General features: G+C 42.4%; 1 protein-coding gene across 1 annotated transcript in view; it reads left to right on the forward strand.

The window, feature by feature from the left end:
• LOC144493045 (uncharacterized) overlaps nucleotides 1-19,341 on the forward strand; it is a 275,407-nt gene that overhangs the window by 50,897 nt on the left and 205,169 nt on the right. The window contains exons 7-9 of the mRNA XM_078211881.1: nucleotides 2,909-2,992; nucleotides 11,675-11,842; nucleotides 16,670-16,753. Coding sequence (XP_078068007.1) covers nucleotides 2,909-2,992; nucleotides 11,675-11,842; nucleotides 16,670-16,753 — 336 coding nt within the window. The remainder of the gene's footprint in view (nucleotides 1-2,908; nucleotides 2,993-11,674; nucleotides 11,843-16,669; nucleotides 16,754-19,341) is intronic.

Raw genomic sequence — 19,341 nt, forward strand, 5'->3', positions numbered from 1 at the left:
TGTATTTTTTTGTGGTCTTGGGCAGAGTAGGAGCCATACCAAGCTGTGATACAACCAGAAAGAATGCATTCTGTGGTGTATCTGTAAAAGTTGAGAAAGTAGAGGCGTTAGTGGGCTTTCTTAAGTATAGTGTCGGCATGGGAGGACCAGGACAGGTTGTTGGTGATCTGGACACCTAAAAACTTGAAGCTCTCGACCCTTTCTACTTCGTCCCCATTGATTTGGCAGAGGCATGTTCTCCTTTACGCTTCCTGAAGTCAATGACAATCTCCTTCATTTTGTTGACATTGAGGGAGAGATTATTGTCGCCGCACCAGTTCACCAGATTCTCTATCTCATTCCTGTACTCTGTCTCAACATTGTTTGAGATTCAACCCACTACGGTGGTGTCATCAGCAAACTTGAAAATCAAGTTGGAGGGAAATTTGGCCACAGAATCATAAGTGTATAAGGAATATAGTAGGGGGCTGAGAACACAGCCTTGTGGGGCACCAGTGTTGAGAATGATTGTGGAGGAGAAAAAATTCCTGGAGACATCTGGGGCAAACCAGGAGGATTAATCTGAATTGTTGCTCTAACTATTTATGCACAATATGTTTGCTCTCCATTTTAAATTACTGAATCAGTATTTTACAAAGAATGGGGACTGATATTAGACAAATTTGCCAGTGCAGGGAACATCAAGGAACATGCATCGTGGGGGGCTGAACAGGATAGCCCGAGATCAGAACAGATTACTCATAAAAATAAGAATTTTTAATAACAAAGTTGTAGGACCAATGGAAAGGGAAGCAGAAGGTTCAAAATTGATTTTTAAAAGGAATTAAAAATACTGATTGGTAAATGTTTTGGATGTCCCAAGGCAGCAAAATAAATTAAAATAAGATAAGGCTTTGAGGGATGACACAGTACAGAAAGAAATCAGGTTTTTGAGACATTAAAATAGTTGTAGGTATTTTTTTAACCATATGTCCTCAGTATACACTTCATAGGATGGGTAAATCAGTGACAGCAAATTATGACCCTTTAAATTGAAAACTCTATCACACTGCCACCTTTAGCTACACCTGGTAGTACAGTTATTATAATGGATTTACCCATTGGAAGAGGCTTGTATAGAAAGTTTTTGATTAAATGCACACTCCACACATCTAATGTGATATATAGTAGATGCATTAGCGACAAAAAGATCAGGGTCACAACCGAGGGCAGATGGAGATGTTCAGTGAAGGGGGTCACTGTTATCTGTTTGGCCTCCTCATTGTGGAAGAGATTACATACACCATGAGCAGCAAACCTGTACCAGATTAGAGGAAGTGTAAGTATCACTGCCTCAAATAGGAGGAGTGCTTTGAGCCCTGGGTCAGTGATGTGGAAGGAAGTGTGGGACAAGTGTTGCACCTTCAACCTCAGCAAAATGCCTGTTTCTTTTTTCATTCATCAGTGTTGGTGATTGGTCACACATCTAAAATGTCAATAGCCTGTCTTTTCTCTGATTGACCTGCTATTTACATGCTGCTTTCATCTTGAGATGCATTTCTCTGGCCAATGGACTTACTTCATAAAATATTCACATCCAGACGACTAATGACATAGTTGGCAATTCCTATTGATTGGATCAAAGCCATAAAGATTGGGCACTCAGTATGATTATAACACTGTTCAGAAAAGCCAAAATTATATTTTAACTGGTTTTCTCTTACAATAAATACAAAATCACGATTTCTTTTGTGATTTTGCATGGCTTTAGAAATACTCTTTGAAGTTAATTATTGGTAAGTCAAATTATACTACAGGTGTTGGACTTCAAGTAGAGGTGTATGCAGCTAACTTCAAGTATAACCAGCGATTGCTTGTTACACTTAAGCCATAGACTGTTTTTCCCTTCAGACTCCTGAAACTTTGCCTCACCTTAACAACTTCCAGAGTGGCAAACTAATATTTTGCAGTGCTTGATGTTTATCATTATGAGCCAGCTGTGATTAGCTGAGCCAATTTTCTAACTGCATACTTTACCCATTATTGGTGCCGTATGTATAGAAATCTTTCAGCTAACAGGTTGCCATACTTAGCTCAGAAAAAATAAAAACCATTTATTTAACAGTATTAACATATCTCACAACCTTTTTAGCCACATGTCCATTCTCCCACTGTCATAGCTTTGTATCCCTTCCATTGCTCGCACTAATTTTGTTTGGAATGTGCAAGCGATTTATTCAAATGCGTGGCTCCTTTATTTTTTGTGTATGGCTGCTCAAATAAGGCCAGCTTATGCAGAGCCTTGCCAACCTTTGGGTTGCTGTGTAGTCATGCAGCTTGCAAGAAATTGTCCCTTCCCCTTGGAGTAGCACAATCTCCGACTCTCCATAAGCATAATCATAGGGTGGGAGGTGTAGTTCAAATACATAATTCCATGAAATTGTAAGAAGGATAAATATAGCCATTAAAAAAGGCTAACATCATTTTGAATTTTATAAATGGGGCATAAAGTACAAGAGTAAAGAAGTAAATTTGAACACAATAGTGATTAGGCCACAGCGAGATTGCTGTGTTTTTGCTTAAACAAATCTGAGAGTATTATTTTTGTTCATCAGTAACTTGTGAGTTGAGCTTGCTTCAACCATGAAAAGCCAAGACACTCAACACACAGTTCAGAAACAGGGCAAAATAAGTGGAAGGTATTTAACAGGACTAAGTGGAAGAATGTAAATGCAGATTTAATTCTGAAAAATGTCAACTGTTGAAAAAAAATTGGAATCCAGAAAGCTCTTTAAATAGGACAACATAATAAACCTGTTTCGACCCTATTGTGTATTAAAAATTATGTGGGCAATTTCTTTTTGTCAGGCCTGGTTAACTACAGGTCAGATTGAGATTGAATTAAACTATTTTAATAAATGTTCTGCAGATTTTAAGCAGAGAGGAGAAACTTTCTACTTTGCAAAACAGCAAAGAGGATGTGGAGCACCAATATAGCAGCTGTTATTCAGAAGTGAGTTATTCTTTATTGTATTTCATGCTCATTAGACCGAGGAATGTCAATACTGAGGAATAGAATATTTTTACAATCTTGGAACCTAGGCCTGAATTTTTCAGATGGTGGTGTCTCCTGCCATCTGAAGAGTCAGTAGAGATCACATCCCCACCAATTTCAAGTGCCCCACAGCCCTTTTACGCTTGAATGAACATTAATTGGCTGTGGACAGGACTTCTGCCCCTCATTCTGGAGGAAGTCCCAACTTAGGGAGCTGCCAGCCAATCAGATTTGCTGGCAACTCTCCAGTCCCCGCAACAACAATGTTCCAGTGGATCGAAGTGGAAATTCAAGAAGAGGTCAGAGACTAAGACCAGAACTTTCCAGTCGTTCACGCCAGCAGGATTTTCCAGACCTGTCGTCAGTACACCTCCGATGTGGGTTTCATGGGGGGTCGGGGGGGGGGGGTGCATTCAACGGGAAACCCCGATGACAGAAAATATTTCTACTGGCCAATGGCGGGCTGCCTCACCCACAGTAAATCCCACCCTACATCTGGGCAGCAGAGGCCCACGTAAATTCAAGGGGTTCCAGGACAAAGGGGGAAGGGCGTGGTAGGGACAGAGGCCACCAGACCATTTGGGGAGAGGCAGAGGAGGAAGGGAGGTTCAGTAAAGGTATTTAAGTGGACATTAGATGATTATTTGAATAAAAACAATGTGCAGGGTTATGGGGAAAAGGCAGGGCAATGGGACTGAGTCATCATGCTCATTTGGAGAGGTGGTACAGACATGATGAGTTAAATAGTCTCCTTCTGTGCCATAACAATTCTGTGATTCCATTAGACCATAAGAGGGATGCTTGACTTCAGAAAGAAGTTTCTGGTGGTGGTGCCCTCCCAACACCTTCCTACCCGAGATCTAACTCCGTTCTTTCTCGGCCTTAGTTGGGGCAAGGTCGGGATCCCCATACAAGGCTTTGTCTGCCCCAGCATAAAATCACTGTGTGGTCAGGGTGAGTGGGAGGGAATCCCATCCCTTCAATTTCCCACTCCATGCCAACTAAAAATCCGCTGGTGGAGGAATGTAAAATTCTGATCCTAGTGTTAGTATTAAGCTTACAGCATGAACCCACAATACAGTAAAGCTTCATCCATTACTCCACACTAATACACTTCAGAAGAATACCCTAGATTATCGGTGTATTATTTTCTCTTTCTTAAACAAATCATGGAATCACAGAAGTATTACGGCACAGAAGGAGACCATTTAACTCATCATGTCTGTACCAGCTCTCCAAATGAGCATGATGACTCAGTGCCATTGCCCTGCCTTTTCCCCATAACCCTGCACGTTGTTTTTATTCAAATAATCATCTAATGTCCACTTGAATACCTTTACCAACCTGCCTCCTCCACACTTCCAGGTAGGGCATTCCAGGCCCGAACCACTCACTGTTTGAAAAAGTTTTCTTTCACAACAAATTTGCTTCTTCTACAAATCACTTTAAATCTGTGCCCTCTTATTCTTGATCTTTTTAGCAATGGGAACAGTTTCTCCCTTTCTACTTAGTCCAGCCTCTTCATGATTTTAAGCATCTCTACCAAATCTCCTCTTAGTCTTCTTCTCTCCAAGGAGATCCCAACTTCTCCAATCTGACCTCATAACTGAAGTTTCTCATCCCTGGAATCATTCTTGCAAACTACTTCTGCACTCTCTCCAATATGTTAACATCCATCCTATATTGTGGGGCCCAGAACTGTACACAATACCCTAGCTGATGTCTAACTAGTGTCTTGTATAAATTCAGCATAACTTCCTTGTTCTTGTATTCTATGCCCAAATTAATAAAACCCAGGATGCCAAATGTTTTATTAATTGTTCTCTCCACCACCCTGCCACCTTCAATGATCTGTGCACATATACATCCACTTATGCACATATACACCCACTTCTTATTTTAAGATAAGACATGTGGGCAAGTTTCTTGTCCCCATTCATAACCAATGGGCAAAAAATCTAGGATTATCTAAACTTGTCATCACTGAGGCAAATTCATTACAAACCAGGAAAGATAATTGACTAGAAATTGGCCTGCACCATTTTTTCTGTATGGTGATAGTAACACATGACCTGCCCTGATGCTAGGCAAATTGTAGCATTGTTCTCACCAGGGCTAGTGCTCCTGGCTGCCCAGACACTCAGTAGGAGGCCAAACAGTATGTGCTGATAGTTAGTGATGCTGTCAGGCTGGACTTCTTAAAGGCAGTCTGGCCCCTTAAAGAGAAGTTGCACTGAATCACTACTTAAGGCTATTGCTGCAATTCTGATGAAGGAAAATGGAGCACCAGAGCTTAGGGATCCCATGCTTCATGGATGTGTGCTGGAGACCTCACGAAGGTGTACAGGAAGAGAGATGCCATGGTTCCATGGGGAGCCAGGAGATACTCAAGGAACATCCTTAGAAGGGATTGGGAGCAGGTTGCCAGAGAGATAATTCCCAGGAGCCTAGCCTCATGGACCTCATAGCAATGCTACAAGATGCCAAATGACTTCTGGTGGGGACTCAAAGTTGGTGAATGCATCTTCACACGTCATCTTCTACCGTTTTGGTTTCAGATAAAGCTCGGCACAACATTGTGGGCCGAAGGGCCTGTTCTGTGCTGTACTGTTCTATGTTCTATGTTTGCACCATCTACTTCTCATGCTGCACAATGCACCATACTCCTCCCATCACTCACCCATTAGCAGTCTCTGGCACAGAGGACTCAGGCCGAACATCTAGCCTCACCTGACCCTCACACACATTCCAATGATGCCAGCCTTACACCTACTTTCCACTGCTTTTACTTACCTCCAGTAATTCGGCTCATGCGAGGGTGCAAAGGGTATGTGAGAGGGTCTCGCAGGAAACTGGAGGAGGTTTATCCTAATTGTGCAAGGAAGATCATTCATCGTCTTGCGGTACTACTGCCCCATCCTCTTCTGTAGAACATAGAAAGAAAAACTACAGCACAAAACAGGCCCTTTGGCCCCACAAGTTGTGCCGAACATATCCCTACCTTCTAGGCCTACCTATAACCCTCCATCCTATTAAGTCCCATGTACTCATCCATATAGTGAGCTGGCTCTCACTAAGGCTGCCACAGGTTCCCAGGCAAGGGTGGTCACCTGGAGGGATGTCTGTGCGACCGTGAATAGAGGGCATCCCGCCTCAACTGGACACCATCCAAGTGTTTGGTCAGGGCTTCTTCTGAGAAATGCAGTGCCTGATAGCCACCCCCTCGAATGGAACTGGAACAAGTGCTGGGGAGTGCAGGGAGGTGTTTATATGGAGCTCCCTACTGATTGCATAGATTAGGTTAACCCGGGGCAAGTGATTCAGAAAGAGACTGCCACGAGTGCTGCATGAATGACGCCAGAATAAAATTGTTAATGTGGCTCAAAATTCACACCGTTTTTCTCACCGGAACCAATACTTTGCCAAATTCCAGTAAAATTTCCCCATAAGTAATTGCTGTCAAACATGCAGTAAAAGACATTAGATAATATTTTCTCTCATTTCATATGCTATATGCTGGATAAGCTTATGCCCTGTGAGAAATAAAGTATAGTTTAAGTTACCCTGTACAATACATCTTCCTTTTAAAACATAGGGTTATAAGAGCTTTCCATTTATACTGTGCCATGCATTCAAGCATGTAACCAACATGAAAAATGGAACGGAAACTCAGTAAACTGTATTCAACAAGCTGTAACTATGAATATTGTATGCAAAAACACAGGTGTGAGCATGTCTCAAAATGTAATACACCTTTGGATTTGGATGATGTTCATAAACTATTTGAAATTTATTCTCAATGGAGCATAAAATCAGGCAAGTGGTAAAATGAGTATCCAACTTGAACCTGCCACTCTGACGAAGGGTCACCCAGACTCGAAACGTCGGCTCCATTCTCTCCCCACAGATGCTGTCAGACTTGCTGAGATTTTCCAGCATTTCCTGTTTTTGAACCTGCTTTATCCCAATTGGGTGGGTGATAAAATCAAAGCTTTCATGTCTGTTAAATACCTCAACTGCTAGTTTGAGTTATAGTTGGTGATATTCAGGGATGTCATTGAACTAATTTTCTTTATTCCGATAAATTTAACCAATCTTTATGAAATCATTGCCCGTTTGAATTTCAGCTGATTAAAGTGTTAAGTATCCCTTTGATATTGCAGCTTCAGATATAGATAACAGAATGTATCATTAGCCTTTATTGTATTGATGGCATGGTTATTTGTGAAGAACTAATTTGCCAGTTATTTTGCGATTGCCAAAACATAAAAAGGCACATAATATATCATACTTGAGTGTCTATCTTTTAAGGAGGAAAAGAGCTGCAAGTGAATAATGTTGAATATAAACAACAATGATGCTTTTGTAATGCTATGAATTTGTCAGCACAAATGTTTACCAACAGCTGAATTAAAATTGTAATAGCAATGCACAGATGATGATGCCTCATTAAACCTTCCAGCGATCTTACAAGGGTGATGATGTTCCTTTAATTAGGGTACTGGGAGAATATTTGGAACTCTGCCACATAGAAGATGCCCACATAATAGTCTGTGGGAGATAAATTGGATAGTTCCCGAAAATGGGATTTGGAATGCGCAATTAACCTGTGCCAATTGATTGCAATACAAGCGGAACGCCAACTTCATGTAGCATGCTAATTTGAATGACCTTTCAGTCCAGCCAGAGCTAACCATGCTATTCATTGGCTAGCAACATATCAGCAGGAGGTTAATATCATGAGTGACTAGCACCACTTAAAGCTAACTTGCACTGCTTAAAGCTTGCCTGCACTTCTTAAAAGGGAGGTGCAATTCATCTAGAGCAGGTGCTAGGAGTTGTATAGTTCAGTGGAGAATAGCACAACAAGGGAGAGAATAGGCTTCCTGACAGGAAAGGAGGAGAGATACCATGTGCCCTCAGGAAATCAGGAAACTCTCCAGACCAACCATCCAGCTAAAGTACAGTAGAAGCAGATAGTTATGGATGTCAATGCCAGGAGTTGAGCACTGAGGGCCTGGATGCAGTTGAGAAAGAAGTTAAATGGCCTTACATAAATGATTTAAAGTTAATGAATGTATCTTGAAATGCCATATCTTACCAACTGCATTACCAGCCTCAGTCGCGATTCAAATCACTTCATCACTGTCACTCACCAACCAACAACCTCTGTCAATCAAGCTTCCTACCTAACTTTCACCTCACCCTCACACTCATAACACTGCTGCAAACCTCACGCCAAGATCTCACTCCTTGCACACACTGTCAGCTTTTCAACTATGACAGCCACATCATCCAAACATGACCTTCGCTCACACTTCCCCCTTTCTTGAAGGACAAGGCGCACATCCAGAAGCAGCAGCACCCAAGCTGTGGAGTCAGACTGGCTGCGTGTACTGACTTCCAAAGAGGAGATGGTGGCAAGCCATTATTGGAACAGCCATTGCCGAGACCAGAGGCTAAAATAATTGAAAATGATGATATCCACATACCGCATCTACTTTCCCACACTCCACTTCGCTCCTCATCACACACACACTTCTGATTTATAAGCTGCAAATGGTGAATGCATGCATCGCTTGCTTCACACCCGCTCCTTCCCCTCACCACTCATCACAACTGTACTCGTGCATTTTCCTGTCAGATATCCAAGAGGTGAAACCTGATCAAGCACTGGAAGAACACAAATCACTTGATCTCACAGTCACAGCCACAATGCAGATATGCACTGTGCTTATCTTGGAAAGCAGATTAGAGATGAGATCTACACATGATGAGACACTGGCCATGTGTGGGCTGCAACCGGGGCAAGTCAAGTAGGGATGGCACAGATGCCATCTGACCAGAGAGTGAAGTCGCACCCAGTTCCACTGAATAGGACTCAAATTAGCAATATGAGAGGACAGCCTTCAGAAGAACAATGAGGGATACGCACAGAGGAAAGCTTGATGTAAGAGAAAAGTTACAAGAGAACATGTAGTCATTGTCAAGGGGCATAGAGAAGTTGAAAACTAATTTTGCATAGAGCTTTGCAAAGCTTGCACCCTGATTGCTAACTCCTTAGCACACTTGTGAACCCAACCAACCCATGTTGGCCAATTTCGCAGCTTATACTGCAGCACAAGTAGAAGCCACTCAATGTCTGAATGTTGTTTGATTTGATTTATTATTGTCACATGCTTTAGTATACAGTAAAAAGTATTGTTTCTTGCGCACTATACAAACAAAGCATACCATACATAGAGAAGGAAACAAGAGAGCGCAGAATGTAGTGTTACAGTCATAGCTAGGGTGTAGAGAAATATCAACTTAGTGCGAGGTAGGTCCATTCAAAAGTCTGATGGCAGCAGGAAAGAAGCTGTTTTTGAGTCAGTTGGTACATGTCCTCAGACTTTTGTATCTTTTTCCCGACGGAAGAAGGTGGAAGAGAGAATGTCCGGGCTGCGTGAAGTCCTTAACTATGCTGGCTGCTTTTCTGAGGCAGCGGGAGGTATAGACAAAGTCAATGGATGGGAGGCTGGTTTGTGCGAAGGACTGGGCTTCATTCACAACCCTTTGTAGTTTTTTGCAGTTTTGGACAGGAAAGCTGCAGTAGAGACCCCGAGTGCTCTCGTGCAAGCATGGACTGCTCCCAACATGGTTGTGGATTACAGTCTTCAGGGGGGTTTGCATATTGTCACAGCAGTCCTGCGATCTGTCATCCAATAGATTACTGGGAGAGTGTCAGTGCCTTCATGGAGCATAAGCCTGCTTTCCCCTCTCATGATAACTCAACCTCTCACCCTACTATTCCACAGTGCCCCTGCTGTTGCCTGACAGCCAGCCAGTCCAGACTAGAGCCACCCATACCAAGATGTCAACAAACAGACTTTATAGGCCCAGAGCTGTTCAATGTGTCCTGCAAAGCCATCTGCAGTCCCCCCGAGTGAAAGGAGTAGCCTTCCACCAAAAATGCTGCAGCCACTGGGAGAACAGTACTTGGCAGGCAGGCAGGCACTAAGGGAATGGACAAGGCTGATTAGTTGACTTTTGGATGCAATAAGGAATTATTTCATTTATAAATTTGGTTTGGAATATTTATTTTTAGAGGCTCTTATTTTTGCATTGCGGCCACAATGATGGCCAATGGCAGAGGGAAGGTAAGATGTGGGACTGTTGAGGAATAAGGTGGCTGTTACTGGTACCAAAGTCAGAAAAGTTCGTCAGGGACAGTCTAGGTTGCCTTCTCCTTTTCTATTCCTTTTTTTCCCCTGCCTCCTATTCACGCACCTGCTCCTCATCCAGGTCACTGTAGCAGGTGACAAGTGGTGTCAATAATGGCGAAGTTGTACAACATGAAACAGACCACCATGAATGTTAATACCTGTTCTGCCAAGCGCATTCCAGACAGCGGAAGCATTGCTTCAGCTCTCTTAGGAAGTCCCCAAATCAAGGATTGTTTCAACACATCACTGGTTTGCTCCATCACATTTCACTTGGCAGCTTGATTTCATTGCATGCATGCTGCGCACAGGTGCGTGGGATCCACACCCAAGGCCGCAACTATCTCATCAGTAGACTGTCATCGTCGCCCAGTAGTTACTCTTTGCTCCCTCCTCCTGCAGCCCTCTGGTCAGAGAGAATGAAATATGTTTCATTATCTTGAAATACAGAACTCCAGTTACCTCCCCTTTGAAACAGGAAATGACAAACTGCAAGATGTTGCAAACATCTCCACTCCAGCCGAGCAAACAAGTTCAACTCCATGGTCAACTTCACAGACATTGACACTGCAGACCTATCCTGCTCTAAGGTTGCAGCTGTGATTAATACAGATTATAGGTTTCAGTAAAGATGCCAGTTCTTCTTCGTTGAGGTGCAGATGGGACAGTTGCTCCCTGAACGCCCAGGATGGTATGGCTTTCTACTGAGAGCCCGTCTCCCTCTCCTCATTCTCCCTTTTCCAGCGTTCAATCCTACTCTGTGTGGGCTCTGTTAATCCTCCGGGTCATGCGATATTTCAAAGGGAATGTTTAATAATGCACCCGTGCCTGGAAACAACTCGCTTGGGCAGAAGCCTTGAAGTTAGCAATCGGCCCTTAAGCACTGACCACAATACTTACTATGAACTTCTACAACTTGAAGCAACTATAGAAAGCACCAAACACACGTAGAATCATAGCAGCATCCTGAAGAAATCAATCAGCAAATAACCTGTAAGTAGTTGAAGATCTTTTCAAATAGCATCCTTTCCTGCAGCTAAATCCATGCTCAACTGTGCAAGGCTAAGCAAGAAAGTTGCCCGTACTGTTGTGCTCAAAAATGGTAGCTGACAGCTAATGAGAATTCACACCTGATTGACGGCATGATCTGCCTGTTCTGCATACTTCCAACGGGTGCTCAGTCTGTGCGTGCATGTCCAACATATTCACCAAGGTAGCATCCAGCATGATTTACCATATGTGTGTACACTTGTATGCTCACCACTCACCATCCTTAAAATTCTATCCTGGGAATAAGTTTGAGGTATCACTGCCAGATAAGATTAAAAATTTTATACAAAGAACAATGTTACATTTGTTTAATATGTTAATTAAAATCTGAGTGTTGTAATTTGGATTGCATTCATTACATCTTGTAATAAAATATTGGTATATGCAGTTGTTACATAAAGAAGATAATCTTGAGAAAGTGACGAAGGAACTTAATGCTGTCACAGAAGAGTCAATCCAACGGGCCGAGCAGCTCTCCAACAATACTGTGGAGAAGCAGAAGCTAGAAGCAGACCTGATTCTCCTTAGCGACAACTACAAAGCTGCACAGCTAGAGGTAATTCTAATTCATAATTATAAAATCCACGGTTGACATTTGCAGACAAATCAGGGAAGGCCATTAACAGCCAAAGAACTCAGCAAGACCAACGATATGGAGTTCCTGCTCAATTTAAAGACATTCACATATTTTAGTTTCCTGCTCAACTGCTGTTAAATGGACAGCCTTGTCCAGCAGCAGAAGGCCATAACAAGGGATAGTGCCCAGCAATTGGAAGTGAGGGAGGGGGAAGACACAGCAATTAGCAGGGAGGGAAAGGAAGTATGGACAGGAAAGATGGCATAGTGGTTATGTCACGTGGCAAGTAATCTTAAGGCCTAGATTAAGGGGGCGATTCTGCCAAAAAAATTCTAAGTATCAAATTCACGGGAAAACTGGAGTAATTCACGCTGACTTTTTCAGTGGGAGTTCACACTAGAATCTGCCATGCTCTGTGCAAGTGTCAGCCTCTGGTTTGCTGGCCAGCTCAATCACTAGCCAGCCTAGGCTCCCTACAGTGCTGCCCCCCAACCACCTCCACACACACCCCCCCCCCCCCCCCCCGGCCTGATCGCAGCCCCCCCATACATTCGCGGGCCAGCCCTGAATCTCTCCTCCCCCCCCCCCCCCCCCCTGTCCTGTGTCCCATCCCAGTCCACTCCGATCTCCAGCCTCCCCCCACCCCCCCCCCCCAGCAGTGATGATCCCCCCTGGACATGAGCACTTTGCCCCTAGGGCAGTACCAAGGGAGGACAGGCTGGCACTGCCAGAGTGCACATGCCCAGGGGACACCACCCCCCCCCCCACTACCCGACCCCCTGGGGGGCCCTGATTGCCCCCCTTCACTCCAGCGGGGTCAGGTCACTAGTTCCCTGTTAGTGGGGAGCTCGTGTAATCTCTGCTGGAGTGAAATACTCCTGGCGAGGTGTGAGTTGCTAGCGGGCCCGGACACTTCAGTCCCGGGCCTGCTAATAGCACTTAAATTGCATGTAATATATTTTTTAAATGCTAGCCCTGCCTCCCAGCTGATTGTCGGTGCCACGAATACTCACAGGAATCTCGCAGATCGGCCAATATGCGATTCTCCCGGCCCGCTGTGCTAAAGAATTTGTGCAGCGGGATGGGAGAATCACCCCCAAAGAATCCAGAGGCATGAGATCAAATCTGCCTATAGATGCTGATGAATGTAAGTCCCATCACCATGCTAAGGACACCTCTCATAGTGGCACCACCACTATACTAAATAGAATAGATTTAGAACAAACCTAACAGCTCAAAGACTGGGCATTCCTGAGACACTGTGGGTCTTTAGTACCAGCACAATTAAATGCCACCACAATATGTAATCTCGTGAGCTGGCATCTCCCTGCTTCGACGATTGCCATCAAGTCAGAGATCCAACACTGGCTCAATGAGGAGTATAGGAGAGGATAACAAAAGCAGCATCTGAAGACTTGCTCCCAAACTAGCTTCACTCCTAACCAAACTCTTCCTGTACAATCACAGTAGTATCATCCACTTAACATTGTGAAAAATTGCCCAGATATGTCCTGTGCACAAAAAAGGGGCCAATTACTGACCCAATAGTCTACTCTCAATCATGAGCAAAATGTTGGAAGGTGTCATCATAAAGGACGGAGGTTGAGGGGTGACCTGAGGGGCATAGACAGAGTGAATAGTCAAGCTTTTTCCCAGGGTGGAAGAGTCAATTACTAGGGGGCATAGGTTTAAGGTGCAAGGGGCAAGATTTAAAGATGTACGAGGCAAATGTTTTGCACAGGATGGTGGGTGCCTGGAACTCGCTGCCAGGGGAGGCAATGGAAGCAGATACGATAGTGACTTTTAAGGGGCGTCTTGACGAATTCATGAATAAGATGGGAATAGAGGGATATGGTCCCCGAAAGAGTAGGGGATTTTAGTTCAGTCAGGCAGCATGGTCGGTGTGGGCTTGGAGGGCCAAATGACCTGTTCCTCTGCTGTAGTTTTCTTTGTTCTTTGCTCTCTTTGACAATGGTTGTGATTTTGGGGCCAAACATCTCAGTCCTAAGCCATCATCATTTCAGGGGTGACACTCTTGACACGCAATGGCATTACTATCGCTGAATCCTCCGTCATCAACAGTTTGGGAATCACCAATGACCATAAACTTAACTGGACCACCACGTAAATACAGCGTGTGCAAGAGCAAGCCAGAGGTTGAATATTTGGTATTGAGTAACTCACCTCTCAACTTCTAAAGCCTCTCCACTATCTAAAAGATACAAGCCAGATGTGTAATGAAATATTCTGCATTTGTCTAGATGAGTGCAGTCTAATAACACTCAAGATGCTTGACCACACCTTGGAGAAATCAACCCGCTTGATTGACAATGCCATACACCACTGTAATCAGTCACACCTTGGTTGTAGTGTGTACCATCTAAAAGATGCATTGCAGCAACGAGCCAATGTTTCTTCAGAAGCACCTTTAAAACCATGAACCCCAATGGTGAGCAGAACAAGGGTAGCAGGCGCATAGGAGCACCACCACTTGTAACTATCCCTCCAAGTCACACACTATCCTTGGAAATTTATGTCACCATTTGTTCATCATTGTTGCTGGTTCAAAAGCCCAGGACTCCCTTCCAGTATTGTGGATGTATCTTTACCACACAGACTGGAGTGGTTTAGAAGGTGTCTTATCATTTCCTTCCCATGCAATTGGGGCTGAGCAATAAATGCTGGCATTGCCAGCGGCATCCACCTCTCGTGAATGAATAAAATGAATGATCAGCAGGAGAAAGAGAGAGACCAAGATTAGTGGTGGAGAGAGAGGCCAGGATTTGGGCCAAGAAGGCCAAAGGCTTCTTTAAGCGTCTGGGAGGGAGCATTCCTGTTTCTCCTGAACCACAAAGGGGCTGCTGAGCAAGGCACATCGTATGCAGCCAACAGCACCTGTCTCCCATGCCATTGAGTTTACCAGTCCCTTGGAAACCTGGGTAGCAGCATTGAATTTTAAGACAGGCATTCAATTGCACTGGGGAAGCCCAATTTAAATACATTAAGTTTCTCACCTCTCCACCATCATGCCCAAAAAAGTACAACATTCAGCATCTGATAACATGGATTCACTTAGTAACTGAATGGGTCCCACAGAGATAACCCACTCTGTACTGGTGGCAAGAAACTCAATTTATAGTGCAAAGTCATAGACTGGTTGTGGATAAAATATTTTGGGCAGTATGCCAATCTATATAGCAATAGGCTATTTTCTTTGACACTACCACATTCTTGGAAAAATAAGGCTGAAGTGACCTTCCAAAAGAAGTAATTCTGAGGCTAATTCATACTTCCACTGGGAATTGCTTGCATGTTGGGATTCCCATGATGTAATTCCTGTAGGGATTAGGGAAACAACTCTTTTAGTAAAAGTTCATAATTAGGAATTAATTAAGAATTGATGAGAAAATTGTATTTTTTTCTATTCTCGGAGCCAAAGGGATTAAGGGATGTGGGGGGAAGGGGAACCAGGATATTGAATTCAATGATCAGCCATGATCAAAATGAATGGTGGAGCAGGCTCGAGGGGCCAAATGGCCGACTCCTCCTTCTAGTTTCTAAGATGATGCTGTGAGAGTATAGAATACAGCAGATGTTTTGGAATTTTCATTTCTAATAAAGCTTTTAAGTCTTTTCTAGTGGCACAGGTGCACGTTCTGGAACCTTAGGCACCAGTTTGATGTCTGATAAACGTGGAGAGTGAAGGCAATTTCACGACATTGTGTGGAGCACTTTGTGATGCTTTATCACGATTGGAGAACTAGATTCAAAAATGAATGAAAAACTTGCTTTTTGTGCATCTTTTACATCTTCAGGATGTCTTGAAGCATTTCATAGCCAATGACTTATCTTGAACTGGAGTTACCATCATAAAGCCAATTTGCACAAAGCAAGGCCTCATAAACAGCAATAAGACAAATGACCAGATAATCTGTTTCAGTGATGATAGTTGAAAATTATTTTTTTACATTTATTCCTGGACTAAGTTTAATACCTTAACAGTAGTGCAAATTTGATGCAAATGTACTCATTCATAATGTGTTTAAAAGACAGATGTGAACATCCTGTAAAAGCTGAGGCCCAAGAAATAACTATTTTTGTAACAATTAATAGGATACAAAAAATATATCATGACTCGTCATCTGAAATAAATAGTAAATGTTAGAATTTCATGAGGGATTAAGTTATAAGTAGGTTTTGCCAAATCTTCAAAATGGAGTGGCTGTGGAATCTTCTATTTTTAAAGCTTATATTTAGTTTGATTCCAGAAGAGGTAAAAAAGGCTTGCTTAGTATTTTGTAGCTGTTGCAACCAAATAAACAGTTGCAATGATGTCAGTTTGTTATTGTTGAGTCATACCTAGGGAAATATGATTTTTGTTTCCATTGATATTTCACTGCACAAGTTTTATAAATTTATTACAGGACACAGTGAGACAGTTAAAGGTAAAATTATTAAGTTATTATTAAAATTAGATGTCATCTCATTTTTAAAATGATACCAAGGTAAAGCATTTACTAAAAGAATACGAGGGAAATGGATTGATAAAATCCTCTGGCAGATTTCCTATCAAGAAGCAGCACATTTTAGATTTATGACTGCAAGGTTATACAAGAAGGTTTAGCTTGATCACTTTAATACTGTGACTACAGAGTTCTAGAATAGAATGTTGCTGGTTATTAAACCTCTCGAAGGTTTTTTTTCAATTGTCCAAAATGTGTTGTGAGTTCTCAAGCTGGTATGTTATAGTGAAACCAACTTTATCATTTCATTGAACATCACTGATTTTTTTTGCTTATATATCAGGTCAACAGCAGGGGTCAAGCTGTTTTGAAACTGAAAGCAGACTTGAAGGCTGCAGAGGAAAGCTTGAGAGGTGCAAGGGAGGAGGTAAGTGGTGTAAAAACAAGTTCTTTTGGCTTTTACTATTGTTCCTGCTCTGGCATTTTTGAAGCATCAATGATTCAGACACATTTCTAGTCCTTTTTTAATATTTGAGAACAGTTTAGAAAAACACTGTTTTCTCATATGATGAGCAATTTTTCTTGACTGCCCAATATTCAGTCATACCATAATATTATAGACCAGGGGATGTAACAATGAAAAACCCCCGCTTCAAGAACAAGATACCATAAGTGGAATTTTGCCATTTTTTGCCAAAGTGTCATGATGGGCAGGAAAAGTGGCTGGTAGCCCACCAGCTGGGCTGCTGGCTTTTCCCACATGTCTAAATGTTTTTAGACATTTTGGCAAAGGTTAAAAGGGCGGATCACACAATGGGTGTTAAAGGGAAACACCTCCCTCCCCTCACATGCTTGTAACATGAACATATGAAATTAATAATGGGAAGATTGGTTGGTGTATCAAGCCTGTCCCTTTCTGTCATGGTGCAGCTTAAACATACTTTATTCCTATTCCTCCTCCCCACAACACTTTCCACCACCTAACCCTTCCTTTCCCCTACAAGCCAGCCTCACAAACTCATCGCAGAGGCAACAAAACAGAAAAATAATAGGCTAATAGAAACTCTGAAACATTCTCCTCCAAGCCCTGAAGGTGATTGAACAGTTCCAGGAAACAATAGTAACTAGGAGACAGATTCCTCCAGTAGCCCACCTACCTTTTGTATGCAATGATGTCAACCTCTTATGAACTCATCTCGCTCCCACTTGAACTTTTGTGGCATATCTGCATCTACCCGTGGGCTGCCAGTTTGTTCCTTCAGTTGACAATTCGTTGAAAATAAATTTCTCCTGACATTTAATCTGGTTCTCTGCGACCATAATTTACATTCCTACAGCCTGGTCAACACAAACCATTCAAACTCAAATCCACTTTGCTCCTTCACCTGGCTCAGACATTTGTTCCAAAAAGAAAGGTTTAAAAACGACTGTGGAAGCCATGTTTCCAAAGTCGCAATACAACTCTTGACCTCAGACAGTAACCTTCACTTTTTTAAGCAGTGAAAATAAATTCATAATATTGTCCTCACGCTACAGATTTGCTTGAATTTTTTTATGTATGCACTTCCTTAGTGGAATGACAGTTTCTCGAAGCGACAGACTTTAAAAGCTGTTTGCTTGTATATTGTCCATTTGTGACTTTATTTATTTATTTGTTTATTCAATTATTCATTCGTTCATTTATTTATTCATAACTGAACTACATTTGGGAAGCTCATTATTGCCCAGAGGTCTGTTTCTAGAAAGTACATGTATGTGGCTTGCTATAATTATTTTTGGATCAGACTTGAAGAGTTATTCATTGTGTTATGAGCATTTAGAGAAAGGATTTTTCATTAAAGTGTGCCTGATTATTTCCAAATTTAGTCTTCAATATACAAGGTGACAGATGTGGTGAATTTCAGGCCAATTTTCAATCTAGCTCAATAAATGTCTGCTTTTGATTTCATCACTCTATTTTGCCTTGGTTTAAACTTAATAAAGCTGTGCTAATTTTTAAAAACATACATGTGTTTGCAAGAAATTGTAGAATTATGCATTATAGCGACTAACTTGATTTAACAAAAGCCTAAAATAATTTAGTATTAAGTATTTCCTTAAGCTTTTCTTCGGTGAATTTTGTATCTTCTCTCTTCTTTCATATATGGTTATGGTTCTAAAGGAGCAAACAGTCCTCCAGTGTCTTCACCTTTCTTCTTGTTTCAGCGTGGGCAGTGGGATAGCTTCTCCCCAGTCTAGATTTCAGATAGCAACAAGTATGAACCATAAGACTTATTCCTGATACTTGTTCCTGACAGTGAGCAAGTACCCATAATCAGAATTACCTCAATTTGACTTACCCTTACTTGATTGAAACCAATTTTTATGTTTAGCTCTGATTGACAAGCTGTACCAATCAGGAATCAGAACCTCCTTTTGCATAACTCTAACAGGGGATGGAACATTCCACACTTCAACTAAATTGGGGGAAAAGTGTTTACAATGTTTGGTAAGGTCCCATTTAAAACTAGTACCTCATTACTTTTGTCCGTTCCTTTGTCCTTCGCAGAGCATTTGCAGTTAATTCCAGCAGGTCCTCCATTTGATTGCAAATACGGATTGCATTCTTTTTTAGGATTCATTGCACCTTGTTAAAAGTGGCACAGTGGTTAGCCCTGCTGCCTCACAGCTTCAGGGACCTGGGTTCGATTCCTGGCTTGGGTCACTGTCTGTGCGGAGTTTGCACATTCTCCCTGTGTCTGTGTGGGTTTCCCTTGGGTGCTCCAGTTTCCTCCCACAGTCCAAAGATGTGCGGGTTGGGTGCATTGGTCATGCTAAATTGACCCCTAGTGTCCCAGGATGCATAGGTTAGAGGGATTAGTGAAGTAAATATGTGCGATTATGGAAATAGGGCCTGGGTGGGATTGTTGTCGGTGCAGACTCGATGGGCCGAATGACTTCCTTCTGCACCGTTGGGTTTCTGTGTTTTGGGCAAGATAAAAATGGATTCCTACCTCACTCTGTCAAAAAAAATGA

This window comes from Mustelus asterias, chromosome 4 (genome assembly GCF_964213995.1).
Source record: "Mustelus asterias chromosome 4, sMusAst1.hap1.1, whole genome shotgun sequence".
NCBI lineage: Eukaryota > Metazoa > Chordata > Chondrichthyes > Carcharhiniformes > Triakidae > Mustelus > Mustelus asterias.